Consider the following 27,107-nt stretch of genomic DNA (forward strand, 5'->3'; position numbering starts at 1 on the left):
ACATAGGATTTCTAGTTTTCAGAATCTGGCAATTCACCTTATATATGTAAGAAAATAGTCTCTTTTTCTAAAGAAGTTATGGTATAGATTTTGTAATTTTGGGGGTGGACATCTGGGAACATCTTTTTATTAGAAGATACATAGTTGGCTATTCCCAAATATTTTTGTGGTACTCAGTGATTATATCAATAAACAGTGAATAGACTCGTAAAACTATATATTTAAAGTAATTTACTAAAAGTATAATCTTAAGACTGAAATGGTATCAAGTGCCAAAAAAAAAATCTCATATTAAATTCTGTTTGTGATCGTGTAGCCTTTATGTCCTAAAGCCAAATACAATTTCAGAGGTGACCTTTTCTGATGTATGTATGTATTATACCTTCATTTTGGCTTCATTTTTTGTGCCAGAACTTATCATTTCTGGTATAAAACAGAAGCAACAAAAAGCACAAATGTTTTGCTTTGGCTTCAGAACCTGAAGCAATACTAAGTTCTTTCTTGCTGTTTAGAAATATGTTTTGAAAGAAAGGGAGCCTAGAGACTTATATAAAATACTAAATAAAAATAAAATTGGTGGTCACAAAACCATATTTTGGCTTCAGGTTGATATGTCTAGGTTATTGGTATAGCTTTGGCTAATCTCTTATGTGACAATTCATCATTCAACAAGATTTCTCATGGGTTGAAATAATCTGTCATTTATTTTACAGATACCTCAAATCAGCTATGCATCCACAGCCCCAGAGCTAAGTGATAACACCAGGTATGACTTCTTCTCTCGGGTAGTCCCACCAGATTCCTACCAAGCGCAAGCCATGGTGGACATTGTCACGGCACTGGGGTGGAATTATGTGTCAACACTGGCTTCTGAGGGCAACTATGGAGAAAGTGGTGTGGAGGCCTTCACTCAGATATCAAGGGAAATTGGTAAGCATATATTTATATGCATTTGGAGGTGACAAGTTGTAGAAGTCTGAGTGTCTCCAAGTGCTCTCTGATCTGTATGGAATAATTAGAGCTCCTACAGATGCATGACCCAGGCTGTCCACTCTAGGGGGAAGTTGGATTTATTATAAGTGATTTTATTGTTCATGGTCTATCAAGGTGACACTTTGGTGCTAATTTAGGAAATAGAGCTCCTGACTCAGGCGAACATTTTTTAAAGTTGTCTGTTTTGACGAGGGAGTTTGCTGGCACATTAGAGCCACTGTAAATTTGAATAAATGACATACTATTTGATTGTTCTAGATGGAAGTTTACATTAGCAAGTCATTAAATTAAAAAAAAAAGGCAGTGGAATTTAACATCCAACACTAGGGGGATTAAGACTGGTAATCATTTTAAAACAATACTGAAGTAGCTCCCAAGGCTATACTTCAGCAATATTCTTATTGTCATATTTGACTTTTTGCATTTATAATTCTTACCTTATACTCTGTAGCTTACAATGGAATGAAGAGCAGTATGTAAAATTTTGGTTAGAACAAGGTGCTGATCAGCTCTGTCCTGGGCTTTTTTTTTCAAGGTGCTTATCCAAATATATGTAGGCATTTCACCACATCTATGTTTAGCCATGAGGTTGTAAATCCATTTCATTATGTGAAAAAAAAAAAAAAAAAACAGAACAAAACAGAAGACAACTTAAAGTGCAAATCTTATTGGTGACTGGTCAGCAATATAATTTGGTAGGTGACATTTGCTTCAACGTGGATGGAACTGGAGGGTATTATGCTGAGTGAAATAAGTCAATCGGAGAAGGACAAACATTATATGTTCTCATTCATTTGGGTAATATAAATAATAGTGAAAGGGAATATAAGGGAAGGGAGAAGAATGTGTGGGAAATATCAGAAAGGGAGAAAGGGAAACAGAACATAAAGACTCCTAACTCTGGGAAACGAACTAGGGGTGGTGGAAGGGGAGGAGGGCGGGGGGGTGGGGGTGAATGGGTGATGGGCACTGAGGGGGGCACTTGACGGGATGAACACTGGGTGTTATTTTTTGTATGTTGGCAAATTGAAGACCAATAAAAAATAAATTTATTATAAAAAAATAGATAAATTTATAAAAATAAAAAAAAATTGGGTGAAAGGAGACATTGTTACTTAACAAATACTATTATTCTTATTAAGAATTATTGAAAAAACTGTATATATTTTTCTCTAAGAGTAATAACAATATTTTGTAGAAAAATTAAAGTGCCTCTTGGCTGTTTTTGAATGATTTTGAACTTGAAGGAAGAAATTATATTGATAATTTGTTGTCTTTCTTGGAAGCTTCAGCTCAGGAAAAGACCATGAGAGTGATTTGGGCTTATCTAGAATTAGCAAGGATGAGTCTTAAAGTTATATTATTGGAAAAAAGGTTTTTCTTGAAAGAGTTGAAGATGCTTGGGATCTATTCTGCATGTACTAGGGCATGAACATTTATTGCATACAATAGTATATTTAATATTTCTTCCAAAAAAAAATTTCTTCTAGTGCTGTGCTATTGCAGAAAATGTAGAAAAGGCCTGGGGTTGGTTGTTGGACAGATTGGGTTAATTGATTTAATTGGAAAACTGTCCACACCTATTGTTAGTGTCCATGATACCATAATCTTTGTTTTTTGAAATTTTAATTTACATCATTATTGCTATAAAAATGATTCAAACATTCAGTTGAACTTTAAATGATGACAAGTTATATTATCTTCTTGGTTAAGAATCCCAAGTTTATCTTAGAGTAAATGCCCATTCAAATGAAAACAACAGCTTCTGGAAGTAGAGTTAATGCATTATTTAAGCAGCTGATGTCAGTTCTCACCAGAGTGATAATTCAACAAGAGAAGGAAACTAATAGAGTATGTATTGAAATGATACATTTTTTTGCAGTGATCCTGTACATTTTTCAACTACAGGTCACATTTTGTGTGCATGAAACAGATTGCTATGAAAAATTCAATATAGGACATAGTTTGCCAGTTGTTGTAGAATCTGATAAAATTCATTGTTCTAAAAGTTAAGTGAGATCGCAGTTTTATTCTTTTGACTGAAAAAAGAAATACTTAGTTTTCACTTTTGGGGAGCATTGCTTTACTTTGGTAATACTGTCACATAAAATGATTCAGATGGTGCCGTTTATTATTCCTGTTTCTATCTTAGTCATTAGTATGAGATAAAATAATTTTAGTGCCTTATATATGCTCCTGATTAGAGCAACACATTTCTTCTGTGTTGATCCTTTCAGTATTCTGTGACTTGATTGGCTGTCCATTCTATTTCAGCTCTCACTTATCTGGGCAATGGAGGAGGGCTGGATTGTCAATTAATATGCAGAATACTGAAAAGGCCAAATTGGTTCAACACTAGAGTATGCCATGGAATATATTAAATATCAAAATCATCCCTCATTTTAATGACAAAGATTTTTATCTAGAACAAAAATAGCTGAAAATTAAACCTTTTACATGACAATGATATTAATGGGAATAGCAAATGGTAGCAACTTAACCCATTCTGAAATGATCTGATGACTGATGAAAATTCATTAGTTCTGTAACATTCGCTTCTCTTACTACAACATTGATGACATTTCTGTCATGTTAGTAGTGTGTTTTTAAAAATCTTAGTATCTTGACTGAGAAGGAGATGTATAAATTCATTGTATGGAGTGTCTGCCTATTAATAAAATTATATATTTTCCCAACTCTTAAAAATTTTCCCATACTCTGTTCTGAATTTCTCACTCTAGAAACATTGATTGCTAAGAAATTTCAGTGTAAATTGAGGCTTCCAGTGTTTCCTCTCTGATTAATTCAGACAGATCATAATGGAATGATAGTGAAGTGAAAACCTGTTTAGTGATAAATTGCTTGTATGGTTTGATTAGAACATTTTTCATTTTAATAAATCTGAGACTTGGGGGAAGCATCTGTGAATCTTGGAGAATGAAGAAAATGAGTGAATGATGGTCATGAATGCAGACAGACATCTGTGATGGCTCTTATCTAGCCAAGATCCTTCTAGGTGAGCAGGATGGGAGTTACTTGATAAAATAAAGACAAATAGTCCCTTGACATCCTAGCTGTTATGATATCAGGCCAAGGTATTCTTGACTATAGGATTCTTTTTTGAAAGGGCAAAAATGTATTTGAGATCAGCAAATAGCATAATTTGATGAGAGCATAGTTTGTGTCATAAAGTATAGGAGACAAAATTGAAAGATTTGACATGGACACACAATTGAATATTTCAACTCCAGAGAGGTAATTTTATTCATCTTCTAGACAATGAAGGAAACTGCTGAAGAGAGAGGGATCTATCAGAATGTGTATTTAAGATTGTATTAATGAGAAGTGGAAGATGGGGAGACCAATTGAAAGGCCTTTGCAATATCAGTCTTCTCTTGGTATAGGGCAGTGACAATAGAAATGGAAGAGCAACAGACTTGGGAGATTTTAGTGAGGTGGAGTCTATGGAACTTAGCAATTGATTAGAAGTAGAGCTTGGGAGAAAGAAAAAAAATTAAAGTGGAATTTGAAATTCTGAACCTTGGCAATTGGGAGAATACAAGTGCCACAAATAGGAAAGAGTCAGTAAAATGGAGAGGTAGGTTTGGGATTGGATGGGAAGTGTAGTCTGGCTACAAATAAAATAAATTGGAGGTACCAATACGTATCTTTTTGGAGAAAAACATCAAAGAATGTTTGTCTAGAGCTAACAGAGGAACTGAAATATAGACCTGAAGCTTATTCTCACAAAGTTGATAATTGAGGTGGGAAAGGTAATTGCTGAGGTAGAACATGTAGAGTGAGGATTGAAAGGGGCTGAGGTTAGACTCTTGGGGAGAAGATTTATATAAAGGTATGAAGTAACAAGAGTTGGTAAGGATGCAGAGAAAAAGGATCCTTTGTACAGTGTTGGCAGGAGTGTAAATTAGTGCAGTCATTATGAAAAATTACATGGAGGTTACTCAAAAATTAAAAATAGGACTACTCTATGATCTAGCAATCCTAATTCTAGGTATATATATGAAAAAAAAATCAGTACCTTGAAGAGATATCTGTACTCTTATATTCATTGTGGTAGTAGTCATTATAGCCAAGATATGGAAACAACTTAAGTGTCCATTGATGGATGAATGGTTAAAGAAAAGGTATATAAGAATACTATTTGGCCTTAAGAAAGAAAGAAATCTTGTCATTTGTGGCAACATAGATGAATCTAGAGGAGACATGCTAAGTGAAGTAAGGCAGACACAGAAAGACAAATAGTGCCTTATCTCACTTATATATGGAATCTGAAAGAGTTGAACTCATAAAAGCAGAGGGTAGAATGATGGTTGCCAGGGGTTAGGGAGTAGGAGAAATGGGGGAATGTTGGCTAAAGAGTGCAAACTTTCAGTTATGCCAGAAGAATAAGCTCTGTAGATGTAATGTATAGAATGGTAACTATAGTTAAAATACTGTATTGTATACTTGAAATTTGCTAAGAGGGTTGATCTTAAGTATTCTCACCACACACACACATACACACACACACAAATAGGAACTATGTGGCATGATGGATATGTTAATTAGCTTGATTGTGGTAATCATTACACAGTATATTCATATTTCAAAGCATCATGTTATATACCTTAAATATATACAATTTTCATTTGTGAATTAAATCTCACTAAAGCTGAGGAAAATTGGCATAAATGGAAAAAATGTGTGGTAATAATGGCCTAGACTTAGCAAAGCTGAGTATGGCAGAGTGTTCTCTTATCTTGATGGGTTTGTGGCTATGAGGGGACTCTCAGTCTCCTTTGAAGAAGATTTCAATGATGGGAGATGGTAGGAGTTCTTGAGGAAAAAATTCAAGTATATTGAGCAGATTTTCATAGGAGAACAGAAACTTTCTCTGAACATGTGTGGTATAGTGGCAGAGAATCAAGGAGTGTCCTTGAGAGGGGGAGTGCATTGGCTCCCTAGAGCTACCATAACAAAATGCCACAAATTAGATGGCTTAAAACAACAGGAATGCATAGTCTCACAGTTCTAGAGATCATAAATCTGAAATAAAAATGTTAGCAGGGCTATGCTACTTCTGAAAACTGTAGGGGGGAAATCCTTCATTTCTTTTTGTAGCTTCTGGTTTTTATTAGTTATCCTTGGTGTTCACTGGCTTGTTGAGGCACCACTCCAATATCTTCTTCTGTCATCATATCACAATCTTCTCCTTTCTTATGCTTGTCTCTGTGTCTTCCCTTTGTATAAGGATGCCCATCATATTGGATTAAAGGACCACCATACTCCAGTATGACCTAATCTTAATTGCATCTGTGATCACCTTATTTCCGTATAAGGTCACATTCTGAGGTACTGGGTTTAGGATTTCAACATATCTTGTTGGGAGACACAATTTAATACCTGTAATAGGGAGTAGTAGTGAATATGGGTGTACTTAGGAAGCAAATTTACTGTGACAGGAATGTGAAGTATACCAGAAGGACAATACAGTAGAAATGAGGATGAGAGGTGCTAAGTAGACAGAATTTGGTTAATGGAGAAGCCCATAACAAAACCAGTTCAGAAGTTCCTTTTGGAATGTTACAGAATTTTACACTCCCTATCCTGGCTACTTGGGTAGATGGAGTGATCTAATGGATAATTCAGGGTTCCAGACTAGAGTACATAGTGGGATCTGAATCTGTCTTTCCTAGGCTTCTAGGTAGTTAAGAGCTTCCCAATGGATCACACTCCTTATGCTGTGGTGAACTGCCTACTCAACCTCCCTACTTTTTGTAACTCCAGGATGCTGCTCTTTTCATTGACACCTGGAAAATTATGGACATCCAGAGAGTCCTATTGGGCCTAATTTATTTTTATTTTTGGCCTAAGGGATAGGAATAACTCAGTTGCTGCTGATTAAGACTTATCCATGTTGCACATCCTTGGTTGTTAGGACCAGGATCCTCTATTTCTGTCTTGTTTTAATTATTTTATATGATGTTTTCAATGATAGTGTAATAAAGAGGCTCATGGTATATCTTTACATTTTTTAATCATAAGCTCTGGGGCTTGCAGTTTGTGACTCAAAAAAAATGACCTCCGACTTCCTCGGTGTCCATCGAAAGATGAGTGGATAAAGAAGATGTGGTTTATGTATACAATGGAATATTACTCAGCTATTAGAAATGACAAATACCCACCATTTGCTTCAACGTGGATGGAACTGGAGGGTATTATGCTGAGTGAAGTAAGTCAATTGGAGAAGGACAAACATTATATGTTCTCATTCATTTGGGGAATATAAATAATAGTGAAAGGGAATAGAAGGGAAGGGAGAAGAAATGTGTGGGAAATATCAGAAAGAGAGACAGAACGTAAAGACTGCTAACTCTGGGAAACGAACTAGGGGTGGTAGAAGGGGAGGAGGGCGGGGAGTGGGAGTGAATGGGTGACGGGCACTGGGGTTATTCTGTATGTTAGTAAATTGAACACCAATAAAAAATAAATTAAAAAAAATGACTTCCTTGAGTTTTTAGACAGGCTTTCACTTGTCTTACCTTATTATATTATTTTTAAAAAGAAGACAGGATAATAAATGTTAATGCTACCACTATCATTATAAGGGGCAAGAAAGCTAAAACTTTATCTTTGAAGATAAAAGGAATTTGTGAAAGCATTATATCTTTTCACTGTGGATTTGTACAGTATGGCAACACACCTCCTTTAATCAGTCATCATGTTTATGAATGGCTTATTGAAGATGACAGGCCTGTGAGTCGTCATCGCACACATTACAGGGGGGCAGAATAGACCTGATTCTGTCAAATCTTCTACCATACGTGACTTTTTTTTTTCTAATTTGCAAATGCTGGAAGCTTCCAACTATTGTCTGACATGTGTTTGGAATCTTAAAATCTCAGAATTGGAAGGGATTGCAGAGGTCGTTGGACTGGCACAATCTGTTTGAAATGTTAATGCAATAAACCAATTTAATTAATTCTTTTTTTGTATATAAAGTGACTGACACTTGCCGATAGTGATTTATTTTTTGGCAGGGGTCAAGCAATAAAATCAGGGAGATTTCATTTCTAGTATACAATTAAAAAGTGCCCACTGTTCATATTTTTAAACTATCTCAGTATCATTTTAAAAGAAAGCATTTTTTCCCCTCTTGGATTATAAACAAGAACCAAGTTTCTATTAGCTGAAATGGATTCATTTCAAGATTAAAACAAAGTATTTTCAATGACAGAAAGAAAGGAATATAAAGAGCAGCTTTTTTCCTCAGATGTTCATTGCTTTGGAAAAATGACTTCCAGCAGGCAAAAATCAATTTGACAAAAGTATTATTAATGTTGTAAAATACTATGAATGAAAGGAAACATTTAAATTCAATTGAAAATTTTACTTTATATTCCTACAGCTGAGTTCCATTGATAACACCACATTTCAAGTTGCAAATCATATTTAATTAATATTAACACCAGGTAATTGGCAAGAATAACTTCAAAGGAGGGCTGAGGAAATTGCAAATTGGAACTGCAGGTGCGTGATCCTGCAGAAGCTTTATAGGGATCCAAAGAAAGTATATATGATTTTAACAATTACTGCAGAACCTGATCAAATAGAGCATCATTTCAAAGCTCTTCTTCACCCTGGCCTTTCTTAATATTTAGGGCTTAGAAACTGCTAAATAGCAGCAGTTGCTATTAATGTAGAATAACAAGCAACATTCAATAAGTGCTTTCAAACCTATGATTCTTAATGCTGTAGTTAAGTGTTTTGTAAACAATGGCAGTTTGATGCAGTGGAACCCACCTTGAAGTCAAGAACTTGTTTAAATCTCTTTTCTTCAATTAAAAGACTTTGAGGATTAATTTTCTTGTCTGAAAAATGAGAACCCTCTTATCAGTGGTAATCAAATGATATAATACTTGTGAATGTTATTCATAAACACTAACATGCCATTTGATATCAGATATTACTAATGAAAGGAATGAGGATAATACGGCTTTTTTTCCAATGTGTGGCAAAGCTATATATTATGAAGGTGGTAGATGTATTGTCTGGTGTGTAGGATAAATAGCCAGAGAGGGCTTGGCTTTATTTGCTAATTACCTTTAAACTTATTTATGTTCTTCCTGAGAGATCAGGAAGATCAAAAAGGAGAATTTTGTGAAGCTCTTTGTTCTCCTTACTAGTTTCCACAACTGCTATGGTAAGTCTTCCACTTTAAGTCTTATTCTTGCCAATCCTGCCAAAATATTACTTATTGTGTCACCTGACTTATTGTGTCTTTGCTTGGGTCTGGTTGTTTAGTTGCCACTTAGAAGAGTTGAGATATCAGGACAAGTTTGGAATATCTAGCCTTGTGCTCCTGTATCACCACTTGGCACTCTGACTGTGATGCCAACTTCTATGTATACATCTTCTTCCAGATTGTAGAAGGACAATCTGGGGAGACTTTATTCCTCCCCAGAGGGGATGGACTCCCCCTCACACCCCCCCGCCCCCCTTCCATGCCAATATCCAGCAGAGTACCTGGCACATAACAGATGCTTCATGAATTTCTTTTGAACGGCCATTGTCATCAGATTCATGGTTGTGTTAGTATTGTGAGCCTAGAGGTCAGTCTTGATCAGGCTCTGGGAACTGAAAGGCAGAGATGTTTCCAACAATGGGTTTATACCTTTTCTTTTCTAATGTGTGATCTATATAGGAAATTTAAGGGACTTCCATACTGTTAAGCCACTTAGGGTTCAATTTTTTTCTTACTGGCAAATACCAAAGCCTGTAATTTGTAGGTGCAGACCACCCCTAAGATCTCAGGCCAGACAGTGCTAGGGAGTAATTAAATGCTTCTCTCAAGCTGGGTTTGCATTCCAGAATTGTCATATCTAGCTATGAGACCTTGGGTAACTTAATATGGTTGTGCCCCAATTTCTTTGTCTGTGTAATAGATTTAGCAACTCTACAAGATATGAATGAGATCGTACGTAACAATGTATAGCACATGGTAAATGCTCAATAATTGTTAGCTTGTATTGTGTTAAGAGGTCATTCTCACCAGTGGGTAACCTAGGAGTGGTCTTGTTGCCCTGAGCATATCCAGTTTGCTCAATGAGCAAATAAGGTAAAGTGAGATCCAAATAAGTGTTCAATGAAAGGCAGCCAATACTCCTTATTCCTGAATCTTGCTTTGTACCTCCTGGTAGGGATCAGTCCTATTATTATATATATTTTTGGCCTGACTAATACATTACCTAGAATAATTTTGGCACATAGTTGAATACATAGATTAATTAGTATCAGTCAGCATTTGGAATGCTGCTTGTTCCTCTTCTTCTTTCTTTTTCAACCTAAATATTGATCTATTCAGCAAGCATTTATTGTGCACATACCCTATATCAGGACATACTTGTGCTAGGCTTTCAGGATACAGAGATGAATCATGGATTCTTCTTCCTAGCTGGGCACTGTGTATCAGAGGACTCAGAGAAACTGTTACAAATGGTTGTAATCATTGCCTTAATGGAGTTATCATTTATGGGCATTGCCCAAGAACACATTGTCCAAAAGAGGGCATCTTGCAGCTCATGTAACAAAAAGACCTGGCATAAACCTGCAGGTGGAGGGTAGTCTATGGACCCTAAACTCAAAGACACTATACCACATGATGTGAAGTGAAATTTAAATAACTTCAACAGAAGCATAGTTCCTGAGAAAGAGGCAGCTCAAAGAATTGAATATAGAATCTGATACCAACTTTGTAATGAATAATGTGCATATTTGTGAAATGTTTAATATGTGTAAAATGTATATAGATTTTGACAATTTCTGTTCCTTGATCTATTGATGATTACTCAGATGTATCCACTGATAGACAAGTGTATGACTTGCCTTCTCACATTAGCTCTTTTTCTCCCTGATCCACTCCTACCCAGCATCACCTATGCCTTTGGTAATGTTTTGATTTTTGTTTAGTTCCTGAGTCTGAGCCAGAGCCATCATTTTGTCCTCAATCTCAGTCCACAAATTTCCAGGGTTTAAAGTGTTTTTGCCGTGATGAACCCTGCACCTGATGGTCCTGGTGTGAGCCCCAGGTCAGTGCAAACTGTGTTGTCCCATCCTTGACTCACACCCTGGATCCCTGGGAGTGGGGCTCTATTCCAGACTCTGGACTCTGAGGTTTAGGCCATGATACGCTGCCTATTCCTTGTCAGCTCTTTCACCTGAGTGGGATGGGGGTGGGGGTGTCCAGTCCTGCCTGTATTCTTGCATAGCTCCTGCAATCTGACTCTATATAAAGCCCCTGAGCACAGCCCTGCCTGTGGATTGGGCCCCTGATATGAGTAGGGGTCTTGACCCTCTCTGGCTTACTGCCTTTACATTTCTCACATCTTTTTTTACTGTCATATACCTAGAATAAGAGAGCTTAGCCTCAGATGATGGTTTGAGGTTCTTTCTCAGAGATTCCTAGGCAAATTATTGGGAAGGGCCAGGATCTGTCATATTAATAGCGCAGTCACTGTTTTGAGGTATTTTTTTCCTGCTACCTAACTCTTATCACCAGCTATATTACTTTTTTTGCTATATTATGTTACTATAGCAAAGTAACAAACTGGATGGTTTAAACAACATCAATCTATTGTCTCCTGGTCTGGAGGCTCAAGTCCTAGATCAAGGTATCCGCAAGATTGGTTCCTTTTGAGCGTTGTAAAGGAGTATTTGTTCCATCACTCTCCCCTAGCTTCTTGGTGGTTTGCTAGCAACCCCTGTTCCTTAGCATGTAGACACTTCATTCTGATCTTTGCCTTCATCTTCATATGGTAATCCCTCTGTGTGTGAGTGTTTGTGTGCACGTGTCCAAATTTCCTTTTTCTGTAAGGATATCAGTCATATAGGATTAAGGGCCCACATCAATATGACTTCATATTGGATGACCTCATATAAGTATGATCTCATCTTAATCACATTTTTAATGACCCTTAATTAATTACACCTGCAATGAAAATAAAGCAACAGTCTGAAGTACTAGGAGTTATCATGAGTTTTTCTGGGGACACCATTCAATCCATAACACCAAAAATGGCTGTTGGATTTGTGGAATTCTTTCGGAGTCGAACTCACATTTGTCCTGGTTCTTTGGATAGACTCTGGGCATTGGACTACTCAGTTTCTCTTGAGGCATCAGCTTCTATAATCAGGTTAGCCAGCCTTGTTTCCCCTTGTCCTTGCCAGCTAGTCTCTGCATCCTCAAAACTGAATGCCCGAGTCATGACAAGAATGTGCTTCTACTCTGTTGCCTAGCCCTAAAGAAATCACATTCTTCTATTTCCTTTTCCAAAGTCATTTCCTCATTAAAGCCATTCTGCTTGGGAACTCTAGCACTAGATGGGAACTGTAAGGTGCAATTTGTACTTTGCTGTGTAGATAGAAGAACATAATATAAAAACACCCCCTTGCAGAAATAAAGAAACATCAGAATCCATTTATGTCGTTTTTGTAGAACTTAAAGAGTTGGACTGAGAATTAGGAGTGTGTTTTCCCAGTTTACTCTATAACTTACCAACTAAACAATAATTATGGTTTCCTTGAAAATAAATGGTTCCTGAATAGTACAATCAGAAGGCGATGAAGTAAATAGTTTATTGAAATAGGTGCCAATTATTTCTGGGGTCATGTCCCTTGGCAAAACCATGCTGCACAGTTTTTGTTCTCAAACATCTGCATGTTTGACAGATACTGGGCTTCTTTTTTCGCTTCTTTCAGTGTTACCTGACCAGAGCCATTTCATGACTCATTGGGGGCCCCACAAGGGGAAGGCAGGGGAAAGAAGAGAAAGTGAAACTCAAGTCAGCACATTTTGTTTCTTGTTAACAGCTCTGGGAAGAGGTTTGGTCGAGAAAGGAATTTTAAATAATGGTTTAAACATATCTTTTGGCATTGTAACAATGAGAGAGAAAAAGAGAGAAAAAAAAAAAACAACCTCGTGTAGCAGCTCAGATACACTTCCAAGGCCATGGTACTCAGGGCCATGTGACTCTGGGGCCACATTTGCATCATGGCTGGCATGCTCATAATGGACTATTAAGGGAAAATGGGATGCACGGAGTACATTGCAAGCCTTTTGTGTTTGATATTGTGAAGGGCAACCAGTGTGTTCCCCTTCAAAATGATGTGTGATGCTATTGCCAGAAGGAATCCTGCATTAGTGGGAACTATTCATGTGAGCTGACGTGACAATTTATTCAACAAATACTTGAGCACCTACTATGTGCATGGGCCCTGTTCCTAGGACATTAGGGATATGATATTGGACCAGTCAGATCTGGTTCCTGCCCTTGTAGGATTTCTAGTCAAGCTTACTCTCTTTACATTTCTCATGTCTTTTTAGTCTCCTATTTCTAGGCTATGGGAACTCAGTCCAAGCCAAAAACAGTGTGAGATGCCTAGGACTGAGAGTCCATGAAAATGCTGAGAGGGGCCCTGGATCTGACACATCAATAACTAGATCCCTTCAGTGTTCTGAAGGCTTCTAGGCATTCTGGGAGGAAACATATATTTGGAGGAAAGGTACACGTGTGTATGTTTGTGTGGGTACTCAGAGGGATAGACCTGGACCAAGGAAGGCGATAGGCCCACTCACTGAGGGCAGATGTTTGGAAGTGACACTGGATGCAGATGGGGTGAATACTGTTCAGGCACACAAAGCAAAGATCAAGAAACTATGTTTCCAGGTGAGTAATGTGACCCTCCTACCATGTGCCACATCTAGAATTCCTGCCTTCCTCTACATTGGTCTGGTTGATGTTTCCTTGTTCTTCTGTTCCCAGATTCTTTCCCAGAAGTCTTCTCTGATCTCCTTCTCCTTTTCCCAGCTAAGTTAAAATTCTTCTGTGTGTGCTATCAAATAAAACAAATCCAGACATGGATAAGGAGAGACATTATTCAGAAGAAAGACTATTGTAATAGAGAATGCTCCTATCTCAAAAATCTGCAAACATGAAAAAATCAAAGGGGAAAAGTCTTTTCTTTTACAGAGTAGAGAGGAATAAACAAAAGCTTAATGGAGATTTTTAGGGAAGTTTGATAAGCAAAGGGGAAATGACCAGTGAGGCCTGATAGGAAAGTGTCCTGTTGTGGTCAGCCAGTTCCTGGGAAAGCTAATGAGGGGACCTGTTCCAGTTTTCAGTGCTTGCTCCAATTTGGGGAAAACAGAGTTCAGAGGCAGGTAGGAAGGAAAGAAGCCTAAGTTTCATCAAGACAACTAGAAGGTGAGAAGTGGGCCACTAGGAACACTTGGTCAGTCTCTAGCTTCCTTACAGATAGATACCTTGACACTTTGTATTTTAATTACTTTTTTTAGAGATCTTCCTTTAGAGGTAGGTAGCATACCTTATTTATTCTTGTATAGTACTATACTTGGAGGGTCTAGAAGATGCTCTAAGAATGCTTGTTGATGAGCAGATGAATGAGCACAGAGCAGGTAAGTGCATCCTGGTGACAGGATATTATGAAGGAGGTAATTTGGAGGATGTAGGTAGATGGAACAGGCTAGCAGTGCACTTGTAAGGGGTGGGCTCTGCCCAGAGTCAGGATTCAGTATCACATTCTACCTGCTGGCATTTGGGAGCCTTGGGATCTAGGGGGCAAGGATGAGTTTACAATAGGAAGTTTCTTGGGAAGGAAGGAGAACCAGGAAACCAAAGTTTGAGGCTAGGTTTAAGTTAAGAAGCAGTAGCTTAAGTAGATGACAGCAAGTTTGATGCCCAGATTGGTAAACTTGATTCTGAGAACCAAAACCGTCTAGTTCTAGTGGGGCAAAGTTGAGTTAAAGTTGAGAACTCTTTGAGGTCTGACAAATAGGTGGATGCAACATCAGAAAGTAGGTAAATATATTGCATGTATTATTCCTCTTTTAATTGCCTTTGAGTGTTCCAGGTATATAAGTGTGTGGCATGACCTCATAAGATATCCTAAAAGTTTATGGCTTCTGGCATTTAGAGCCACAACTTTGGGCCCTGGGAAGCTTGTTTACTCATAATTCATTTGACAAATGATTGGAGCCAATATGAGGTTTCAAGGACTGTGGTAGGTGCTGAGAATTCACATATGTGATCTCTGGTCTCAAGGGGCTTAGTTTCTATTTAGGAGACTGATTTTAAAAGAAAAACCAGTAAACTAATAATTATAAATTCAAGCTAATAATTATAAATTGTGTCTTAGAAAGAAACAAATGCATATTCACAGTTTATTTGTGAGATATTTGGTAGCAAGGAAAAGGGTCATCAGACAAACATCAGTAAAAGGCATGATTGACTGGTTGTAGACAGTGGCAGAATGTGTGGATTTTATTTTCAAGCAATGGAAAACCTTTGAAGACATTTTATTTGGAAGGTGGTATGATTGACATTTTAAGGGGATCATGTGTAGAAACTGGATTGCAGGGCAAGATGGAACCTGAAGATGAGTTAGAAGTTTATTGCAGGCAAGGCCTGAGGTTGGCTTGGACTAGGAGGGTTAAGGCAGGGAGATGTGAATTGGCTTAAGCACATCAATTAGAACCAAAGTTCTAGGCCTGGGGGAATGAGGTGACTTGGTGCTATGAGGAATCTAAGCCACTGAAACCAAAGTCCTTTAAGACATGTTGGCCAGCATGCAGGGTGTGTCCTAGAACACTTAGATTGGGATGGGTGTGTCCAAAAAGACTGTGTGACTCCCCTAAAAGGATATTTCTGGGATGGGAAGTCAAGTGAATTATTTACTGGCAAAATTTCACATTAATCTAATACTTAAGTGAAAAAGAACAAAAAGGTAAGTGTCCCTCAGGTTGCTATTATCTTTTTTAAAACAAACAAACAAAATCCATTTAGAGATCTTTATTGCTGTTTTTCCTGAGTGCTAGGAGGACCTGAAATTTGAAGTGTTCTTAATACTTTCAAACATTTTCGTCTAACTCATATTTCTTGTTGCTCTTTTACTTGTTTTAGTGATTCATTTTAAGACTCATTAATCATTATGCAGTTTTCTGAACATTTTTGTGCTCTCATAAGACAGTGGTGATTCTGGAAACATTCCTGGGTCCTCATAGTCAAGGATCATAGAAGTGAGTGATTATTTGATCCCTAAAAGTTAGGTTTAGTGTATCTTTCATGTAAAGTATGCAAAATTAGGGCAGCCCTGGTGGCTCAGCGGTTTAGCACCACCTTCAGCCCAGGGCGTGATCCTGGAGACCCGGGATTGAGTCCTGCGTCAGGCTCCCTGCATGGAGCCTGCTTCTCCCTCTGCCTGTGTCTCTGCCTCTCTCTCCCTGTCTCTCATGAATAAATAAAATCTTAAAAAAAATAAAGTATGGAAAATTATGATTTGACCTCATGACTCTTGATTTGCAAATTCCAACATGCATCATATCTATGAAATGTGAATATTTGCTTACCAAAGTCTCAAAAAAGCTTCAATGGGAAGTGGAGCCTCTCTTGCTTAGTACCCCTACCCTGTCTTATTTTTCTTCACATCTAAGACTCTCCTTAGATAACTCATTGAAAACCAAGGGAAAAGCATGTTCTTTTTACTACCACTTGCTGTTTCTCTTTTGAGGTTGCAGACTTTGGTTTCTGCAGTCATATTTCTCATCTTTGCCTTGCCAAGCTGCAGGGAGAACAAAGAGACAATGTTCTTCAAACAGCCTAATTTCTTACCTTTCCTTCCCTCTCCCCTCACTCAATGTATTCCATGCCACATCTTATGACCTGAACACTTTCTAACATGCCTGCGAGGATTCTCTTCCATGTTCTGGAAATGCTGCATCTTCAGTGTCTGCCTGGAGGTATTTTTGTTGTTTAAGACCCAGCATTAATGATATTTAGTGAGGCCCTCCTGGATTCCTTTAAGTGTGTTAGTTGAGCCTTTTCTGAGATTGCAACCCTTTGTACACACCTTTAGTAAAGAGAGCATTTACTTCACTGTCTCAGTCTGGACTCAAACCTATGAGGGAATTTGGGGTTCAGAAACTTAAAAAGTCGGGATGCCTGGGTGGCTCAGTGGTTGAGCGTCTGTCTTTGGCTCAGGTGTGATCCTGGAGTCCTGGGATTGAGTACCACATCGGGCTCCCTGTGGGGAGCCTGCTTCTCCCTCTGCCTGTCTTTGCCTCTCTCTGTGTCTCTTGTGAATAAAGAAATAAAATCTAAAGAAAGAAAGAAACAAACAAACAAAAAACCTTAAACCTTAAAAAACCTTAAATCTAGGAGTAAATCTGACTTCAGGTAGGCTCAGCTCTGCATTTTAAAATGAAGTCAACAGTTCCAGTTTTGAGCTCTGCTTTCCTGTGTGTTGGCTTTATCCTCAGGTTTCTTCCATGTGGTGGGAAGATGGCCACTGGCGGCTGTGGGCTTATATATCTGCCAGTTTAGCAGCTTAGTTTCCTAGAGTTGCCTTAACAAATGACCACACACTGTATGGCTTAAAACAATAGAAATTTATTCTCCCACAGTTGTGAAGCAGAGTTAGAAATCAAGGTGTTGGCAGAGTTGGCTCCTATTGGAGGCTCTGAGGGATAATCCATTCCATGCCTCTCTCCAGGCTTTTGGTGGTTGCCAGGAATTCTTGGCATTCCAAGGCTTGTGGCTGCATAACTATAATCTCTTTCTACATTGTCACATCACTTTTCTTTCTGTGTGTTTGTGTCTTTTTATTTTTTTCTGTTTCTTATAACAATACTCATTGGCTATAGGGCTCACTTTAACCCAGAATGATCTCCTCTTGCTTTTCCTCCCTCAATTATATATACAAGGATCCTTATTCCAAGTAAGACCACATCCTGAGTTCCAAATGGACATGTCTTCTGGGAAGATACCCTTCAAACCACTCTGGCAATGTCAGTGGAAAGGATGTACTTCCCTCCCATTAAGTTCCAGGAGAGGTCCAGACTTGGCCCCGCCATGTTGGGTTATAGTCCATCACTCGGACAACCACTGTGGGCTAGGGAAGGCACTGTTTACCTTGGCCAGGCATGAGTTTGCATCCCCATCTGGAGCTGGGGAGAGGAAGGTGGGGTAAGATGCACTTGAAACACATGGTCAGAGCCAGAGGGCGAGGGGTCATTCCTCAAAGCTAAATTGAAGTGCTCTCCTAAAACAAGGAGAAAAGGCTGCCAGACAAGTGAATCACACAGATGTTCACTGCACACACTATGTAGTGCCAGTCTGTTGACGTTTCTGCCTCCTACCTAGACTGTGACCTTCTCAGGGGAATCAGCAACCTAGTCTTATTCATCGGTGCCTGGGGCATGATAGAACTCTCAACATTTGTTAAATTAAGTTAAAGTAGCTAAAATTTTCCTGAAAAATAGGACTTGAATGCAACCATGAATCATAATATTTGTCAAAAATAAGTTTGGCCTCCATCTAAATGACAACAAATAAGACAGTTTCAAGGACAAGAAAAAGCTTCTGTTGAGGTATCCTCCTCTGCTTTGAAAAGGATCTGCATTTTGTTCTGCCTCTCTTGGTCCTAGTGTATTTGGAACCAGAGGATTAACCCAGGGCCTTCATGCTTATTGATGGCAGTCATGTCTACCTTTTTAGCAGTTGTCTGTAGCAAGATATGGACTGCCCACCACGACCACTAATGGAGTCCAATCTGAAAACAGCCAGAGAGCTGTTTGATAGGGCCTTTCAGCTATGGACCAGTTCTGAACACCAACTAATCAGATAGCAATCAGAGGAGCTCAGGTAAGAAGGAAAGAACTAGAACATTCTGTTTGGCTGTCATAAACATGGCTCAATTCTTTGTTTTCAAAGAAGATGTTTTAGTTCTTTTTATGGTTTCTAAATCAATGATTTTTTAAGTTTCTTAATTAAAAAAATGGAATTTTCTGTGGGACTGTCAAGTATGGAAGCCTTTGTGTTCTATGAGTCTTGAGGAGAGAAAAGCTCTCAGGAAAGCCCTATTCTTGAAATCTGACTTAAAATGTGTAAATATAGGGAGTCCACCTGGGTGGCTCAGCGATTTAGCCCCTGCCTTTGGCCCAGGGCGTGATCCTGGAGTCCCGGGATCGAGTCCCACATCAGGCTCCCTGCATGGAGCCTGCTTCTCCCTCTGCCTGTGTCTCTGCCTCTCTCTCTCACTCTCTCATGAATAAATAAATAAAATCTTTTAAAAATGTGTAAATATAACTGGCATATTGGATATAATCCATTGTGCCTCCTTTTTATTTTAAAACCACAGCTGCTTTATTTTAAGTAATTCCTTTATTTTTCTTCTTGCTACTAGTTCTTTAGGTATGATGGTCTAATTCCCCTAGAACTCCTCTCTGGAGGGTATATTGGCTTCATACTCTTAGTTCTCTAGTCACTTCAGAATATATGAAAAGTCTCATTTTAATTATTAAAAGGTCCAGTCCAATGGACTAATACTTTGAAATCTAGCCCAACGGAATATTTCTCCCTTCCCACAGCTCGGGACTGCTTTAGGCTATAATCCTTCAGTGGAGAAGGGGATTAGGCTATGGTTATGGTTGGCTTCTTCTTTGTTGCCCTTTTATGCCTTTCCTGCCTGTGCCCCAACTTCCTAGTCCTGCTTTAATATCCTGGAGTGGTCAACGAAGCACCAGCAAAGGTATTCCTGGCTTGAGATGGTTACAGTATTTTGTCCTTAACTGGTAGTGTTTTCTCCTCTTTTCCCTATTTATGTTTTCCTTGGAAAACCTTGGTTTTCTCCCTGGCTTTTGGTACTGGGCCCTCCATGTGGGTCACCATATGCTTTGGGTCTTGATCTCAGCAGCATGAACTTGTGAGAGCTCAGCTTTCCTCTCCTTTGCTTGTAAACAAAAGGCTGGAGGTAGGACTTGATTAATGAAGGTGGAACAGGAAATTCTGGTTTCCTTTATGTATCTGCGACAGATGTCCCCTGGTCACATTGGATGAGATGATTGCACACTGGCTATAGATGTGATATGAGGTAAGATTCCAAGAACTTAGAGACAAGTTGAGAAAAAAATGATTTCTGGTGGGAGGTACAGGTCATGAGCTGTAAAAGAGCAGAGATGAGGTGATTGGTTCCAATCAGGAATGTTATAGGAGGGCCTTCTGGAGGGGATGCATTGGGCTGGGTACTGAAGGAACAGGGCATGCATGTAGATGGAGACTAGATGGGCCAACATTAGCATTTTAAGCAATATGTGCTTCATAGAGTTCAAGATTTCCATTGATAAATATACAAGATTGCATGGGGATTCTCAACTATAAAAATAAAGTTTAATTTGCTTCCTGTGATGTACATGCCTTTTTATTTTCTGCGCTTCAGTTTTATGATCAAGAAGGACCTGGTCCATCAATGGGATTTATGTTTCTGATTTCCCAACATTCTTGGTATGCATCATTTTATCTCCTACTTTTTCTATATTGGTGGTAATAATAATTTGTTATTCTGTTCTTCTTTGAAACATTCAGTAGGCTGAATGTCATTGTCATTGGAACTGTGATGTTTCCTTTACTAGCCTTCAGTAGCAGCGATTCTTAAACGGGGACTGGGACAGGTAAGTGTTGTGATGGGAAAAAAGAATTTCCCAATGTCCTCAGAATGGGCCATGGTGATTAGGGCCAGCAATCACTGTCTTCCTCAGCAATTACCTTCTAGTACTTTCTGTAGATGTGGAACAAATTATGTTGTTGCTTTATGTTAATGATTTACAGATTCTAAGGCTTGTTACAACAACTGCATATCCCCAGATTATCAATGGTTTTGTGTTTGCGGAGAACTATAAAGCTATCTCCTCTATAATGAAGGTGGCTTGTTGTTTCATGTGTTGTTTACTATAACTAACATGGTTTAGACTAAACTAAGGTTTTTTAGTCTACTCTGATAGTCCAGTTACTCAAGTGCATAGCTATTGGAGACAGCAAGAAGACTACAGTTTAGCCTATCTTTTTAAAATAATCTACCGCAAGGGCATCTGGGTGGCTCAGTGGTTGAGCATTTGCCTTTGGCTCAGGTTGTGATCCCGGGATCCTGGAATCAAGTCCCACATCAGGCTTCCTGCAGGGAGCCTGCTTTTCCCTCTGCCTATGTCTCTGCCTCTCTCTGTGTCTCTCATGAATAAATAAATCAAATCTTTATAAAAATATCTACCTCCTAACCTTTGTATCTGAAGATCTTCGTGTTTGCAAGTGCAGTCCAGTCTAGGTCTGTACATTTTCATTGTTCTGGCAATCATTTCTTTCTTGGATACTAACTCTCCTTGTAGGTTGAGAAACATTCTTTTTTAACCCTTGGAAGACAAAAAGTATCTTATCATCCCTTTCAAGGAAAAATAGGGCTGCTTGCTGCATCTAGACACCTTCAGTGATTTTTCTTTTTAGTACCTTCAGCGATTTTTAAGCTCTTTATTACATTATGAAATTATACGCATCTTTTCTTTTTTTTACTAAAGGGTGAGGGGCCCACAAATGTGATCTACAGAAGGTCATATTTCTGCTAAGGTCTCCTAATACTTTTATAAAGTACCTGATCTCATACATCCAGGTACTATGTTGTTAGGTATTAAGGTGACCGAAATGAACAGAACACAACACTATCTTCTAGGGATTTCTTCTAGACTGGGAATTACTTTTGGTGGTTGGAAAATTCTATACTGAGGTTCTGGGAGGGCATGTATGAAAGTACTTTGTTTTTTCCAGATATCTCAGGAAACACTCTCATGAAACAATGACGTTTGAACTGATTTGGGGATAAAGAGGACTGCCATTTGAAGCAGAGGGGGAAAGGATTTGCAAAAGTGTAGAACTAAGAAAGAGTATGGCAGTTTTAAGGGAGCGCAAATGTTTTTGCAAGGCAGAGTGCGAGGAGTAGGGGTTTATGAGTGAATGACAGGAGATGAGACTGGAAAATAAATGAGAACAGTCTGGTAAGGGATCTGTTTACCAAACCAAGGAGAGAGAGGCCTATTGAAGTATTAAAATAGGGCAGCAACATGGCCAGATTTGTGTTTCGGAGAGGTCCCTCTGACAGTAGGTTGAAAGATGGACAGAGAGACCCAATCCATCTGTAGGCAGCAAGATGAGTTAGTAGGTTATTGCAATGGTCCAGGCAACACGTGACAGGGCCTTAAATAAAGTTGTGGTAGCAAGGATGGAGGTGAGGTGACAAATAGGAGTAGCATTAAGAAGTAGAATCAGTAGGTTTTCGCAAGCAATTGGATGTACAGAGTGAGAGAGAAGAAAGAATCAGAGATGACTCTCAAACTTCTGACAATGATGTGGATGATTGTTATTAACTGGAGTGAGAAAAACAATGAAATGTTTTAGAGTAAACTAATATTTTTAAAAAGATTATTGAATACATTCTATGGGAATGTTTTTGGATGAGATTAACACTTAAATCAGTGCATTTTGAGTAAAGCAGATTGCTTTTCCTAATGTGGGTAGACCTCATCCAATCAGTTGAATAGAACAAAAAGAGTGACTTCCCCTAAGCAAGAAGGAGTACTGCAGCATCTTCAGACTTGAACTACACCTTTGGCAGCTTTTCTGTGCGTCTCCAGACTGCTGGCCCATCCTGCAGAATTTGGACTTGCCAGCTTCCATAACCACATAAGCCAGTTCCTTAAAATAAATACCTATGTATCTACCTATCTACCTCTCTCCCTCTCTACCTATCCATCTACACATCCTATTGATTCTGTTTCTTTGGAGAATTCTGACTAATACAACAGAATTTGAGGACGTTGGTCTGGAATCGCCCAATGATACCACTATGTGACATTAGGTAAGTGACTTCTCTAAGACTCACTTACCTCATCTGTAAACTGAGGGTAACAATAGTCTTTACCTCTATGGTTTTTGTGATGATTAAAAAAGAAAATCCATGTAAAGTTTAAACTTAAGGTCTAGCATGCAGTAAGCTCTTAAGAATGTTTGCCATTATTATTATAACCAAGGAAACTTCTACATTAGTGTTAATGATAATAACAGCTCAGATTGTTACCTTTCCCAGGAGAGATTTATGTGATAATAGGGATCAGAGTTTTCCATTAGAAGAATTAGCCTCTTAGCTTAATGCTTTGCACACTGAACCAATAGGTAAATGTTCATTGAATGGTTGAATCGTTTCCCAGTACCAAGGAGTAGAATCAGAGAACCATGGCAGATTCAAAAGGGAGAAACTGAGGCCCAGAGAGATGAATGACTTAGTGAAAGCCATAGAGTGAGTTAGTGGAAAATCTAGTACCAGGACTCAGGTGTCCTGGCTCCTATCTAATGCCCTTTCTCCTAGAGCAGGGACCTACCCCAGAAATCAGACCATTTAGTTAATTCCCAGGCTGTCAAGCCAACCCAGTTTAGAGAGGACTATATTTTATAATCTCCTTTGTACAGGATAGGCACCTGATAACTCATTTGGTAAAATCCTTAAAGGGCTTATTCCTGAATGGACCAAAATGTATAAAGGCATTAGTATTTTTAAAAATTGAATAAAAATGTTTTCAGGATTATCAGCCTATATGAGTATGGAACAAAAGAAGATAAAAAGTCATATTTTTCCCCTTTCTTTTTGTGATCAAACGCTTGCACATACAGTGTGTGCTCACCGTGGGCACACCAATTCAGTATTTACTCTCGCTTTAATTTCCTGCCATTTATCCTCTTCTCTAATTCTAGTGACATTACTTGTTGGAGGTTATCTCTCCGAGACCAAGTCCAAGGCCTTTACTCGCTTCCTTTCTTTCTGATTCCTCTGCATCATCCACCACTGCCGATCCCTCCTTCTGGAAACTGCCTCCTTTAACAGCAGACAGACCTCCCTCTTGACACTCTCGCCTCTTCCTACCCTGATGGTAAATGTTTCTGAAAGAACCGTTCTTGGCAATCTCATCCAAACTTTCACTTTCAATTATCATCTGTGTGCTGATGGCTACCCAAATGGTATCTTCCATTCTGATGTCTCATCCAAGCTGTAAAGTAATGCTCTCTGATTCATATTCATCTTCCTTTCCTCCTTCCTTTTCCCTCCTCCCTCCCATTCTGGGCCAGGCACAGTACCAGGAGCAGGGGTTACATATGAAGACCACAGGTTTTGCCTTCAGAGCCCAGGTTAGTGAGAGGAGAATCAGATGTTGGTTCATGCAATCACAGCAATTCTAACAATTTGAAAAGTGCAGATGAAGATGTACCTAAGATTCAGGAGGAACACAAGTAAAGTAAGATCATGAATGATTAATTCTCTCTCAGCAGGGGTGATGCCAGGGTTGGTTTCATGAAGCCAATACAAGTTGAATTGTGAAGAACGGGCAGGTATTAGTGAGGTAAAAAAGAGCTCTAGAGACCATTCAATTGCACAGAGATTGAGAGGCATGTATTTGCAATGGCAAGTTGTTCAGTGTGACTAGGCTACAGGAGTTCAAGATGGGGGCTAGGGAGAAAGATAAATGAGAGAGAATAGGCTGGGAATATGGGTAAAGGCCAGCTCAAAGAGGACCGTTTGTGCTGTTCAAGGGATTCTTAATTGTCTCTCAACATCTCTAATTAGCATTTCATTCTTATAATCTCTCAGACTGAAGTGATCTTTTACTTCAAATATTCCTGTTGACCATATTAAATTTCAGCTAATGAGGGGATACCTAGTAGTGGGTGTTTTGTTTACAGACTGAGTGCATTTCTGGTAAAAGGAAGAAAGGCTGCTTTTGATAGCAAACCTTGGACCCAATCCAAAAGTGCATTTATCTTTATACCTAACAAGAAGGCAGGAGGCATGTTGATTCCAGGGTTTGTTATGTCAATGCTCAATGAAAGCAGCAAGGATTTAGCTTCTTTCCATTTTTCTGCTCTCCTGTCCTTAGCATGTGGGCTTCCTCTTCATCCTCATGTCCTCATTGTTTCATTGTAACAGATCTAAGTTTTCATGTAAATGACAACATCTATAGAGAAACAAAAGGAAATTCTCCATTTTTTTTTCAAAAGCAGTAAATCCTTTCCCAGAAACCTCCAGAAGACTCCCTATCATGTCTTTTGGCCAGAATTCTCTTGCATGTTTCTTTCTAATTCAGTACTTAAGTAGGGAAATAGAAATACAATGATGGAATTAGATCGTGCATTCTCAATGGTGGCAGAATTGCCGTCAAGGGACAAAAATTGGTTTGGGTTGTGGAGGGGTTTAATTTTCTATGCTACTATTATAAATCACCAAAAACTTAGTGGCTTAGAAACTACATAGATCTATCTTATAGTTCTGGAGGTCAGAAGCTTAAAATGTGTCTCACTGAGTTATAATTAAGGTGCAGGCAGGGCTGTGTTCACTCCTTCTGGAGATTCTAGGAGAGAATTGATTTCCTTGTCTTTTCCTCCTTCTACAGGTTGCCTGCATTCCTTGCTTCATGATTCCTTTACTCCATCTGCAAAGCCAGCAATGACCAGCTGAGTCTTATTCATGATCCCTTCTTTCTCTTTTCTGGTCATCTGTCTCCCTTTTCCCCATTTAAGGACTCTGTAATTACATTGGACCCACCAGGATAATCCAAGATAATCTCTGCATCTAAAATTCAGCAGAATAGCAATCTCAATTCCATCTGCAAACTTAATTGCCTTTTGCCATGTAACCTATGTACAGGTTCCAGAGATTAGGATGTGAAAATATCTGGGGGAGCATTATTCTGCCTATCACAGGGACAAAAAATTCTTAGATGTGAAAATGGCATAAATAGATGTACAGTAGATCTGTGGTATTAAAATTTCACGTGGAGGGAGTTGGGGAGTATTTGAGGGCAAAAAATGTCTATAAAGGCTCTCTAGGCGGGCAGTGGGGGAAAGAAAGATGAGAAATACTAAGTTAGATTAAGATTCCCTAGCATGGTTCAGGAGGGGCCAGTGTGCTCTGAGGCAAATAGCCAGTGCTACCTGAACAATTTACTTCTAAGGGGAAGTAGCTGTCAGGCCTACAAGTATCAGGATCTGATCCAGGGGCATGGTTTAAAGCTGAGGCAAGAGAAAGGGTAATATAACAGGGTAATAAGCAGAAGCCATTAACTTTGGCAGGGATGAAGTCATGCAAAATCCAGATGGTTTCTGCCACTATTCTTTCTCTCCACTACTTTTATTTTTAAATAAGCAAAATGATGACGTATTTATCCTTAGAAAGCATCAAAGTTTGATTGTCACTGATTTTTTAAAAGATATCTAAATGATATTGCATAATACTTCAGTTGTGCTTCTATATGTTGTGGTTGGATGGCTTGATGTAACAGTATTTGGAAGATGAGATCAAAATGGCTGATTAGAAACGTTATAATTTTTTTATTTTTTAAATAAATTCTCTTCTTTCTATATGGGCATCCTTCCCCCCCCATTTCACTAACTGATTGTTTATCTAGAAGTTACCATTTGAAATTCCATTACTTCATGAACTGCTCACAAAGCTTTGGAAAATTACTGCTAATTCTAAAATAATTGTACCACTTATCATTACTCAGTCAAGAAAAATGGGCATTTATGTATGCTTTAGCAATACTTAGATAGGCTGTTATACCTCTTCCTTTAAAATAGTCCTGATTGCAATGCAAATTGCAAGCTGTGATAGCATCACTGAAGATTGGAAAGGCAACAATCTTGTCTGGTTGATATCCTCTGTTGACAATGAGTACTTCTGATAGCTGTGCCCTGTCATCTCTGGATCTCTTTACTAAGAGGACCAGTGAGTGGTCTTTTAACTAAGGCCATATATTGCATTGTCATATAGTCATTCCCATGGCACTTGTGCCTTCTCTAACAGGAATTATGATTGCCTTCTGCTGCCAATGCAATCTCCACCATTCTGTCAGTCTTGGTACTGAGGTGGGGGAACTGCTTTATGAACATCAAACTCAATTCCATAAACATTACTAAATGTCTGTTCTATGTCAGTGTCTGCGTTCGAGTGACTAACAGGGAATGATCTATGCTGCTATGGTCTGACAAAATGGACAAATAGAATGGTGGTGTGCAAAAATGCCATGAGAGCACAGATGGAGGTGTGGAAAGAGGGATCACGGAAGGCTACAAGAGAAAGTGATATTTAATCTGGATCTCGTTAGGAAAACTGAAGTAAAAACATGCTATTTTAAACTATAGCCACTTTCTAAGGAGGTAGGAAGAAATTTGGAT

General features: G+C 38.7%; 1 protein-coding gene across 7 annotated transcripts in view; it reads left to right on the forward strand.

Moving 5' to 3' along the window:
* Positions 1-27,107, forward strand: part of GRM8 (glutamate metabotropic receptor 8) — a 731,467-nt gene that overhangs the window by 149,539 nt on the left and 554,821 nt on the right. For all 7 annotated transcript variants that reach the window (XM_049093381.1, XM_049093380.1, XM_025471533.3 and 4 more), the window contains exon 3: positions 714-930. In XM_049093381.1, coding sequence (XP_048949338.1) covers positions 714-930 — 217 coding nt within the window. The remainder of the gene's footprint in view (positions 1-713; positions 931-27,107) is intronic.

This window comes from Canis lupus, chromosome 14 (assembly GCF_003254725.2).
Source record: "Canis lupus dingo isolate Sandy chromosome 14, ASM325472v2, whole genome shotgun sequence".
Lineage (NCBI taxonomy): Eukaryota > Metazoa > Chordata > Mammalia > Carnivora > Canidae > Canis > Canis lupus.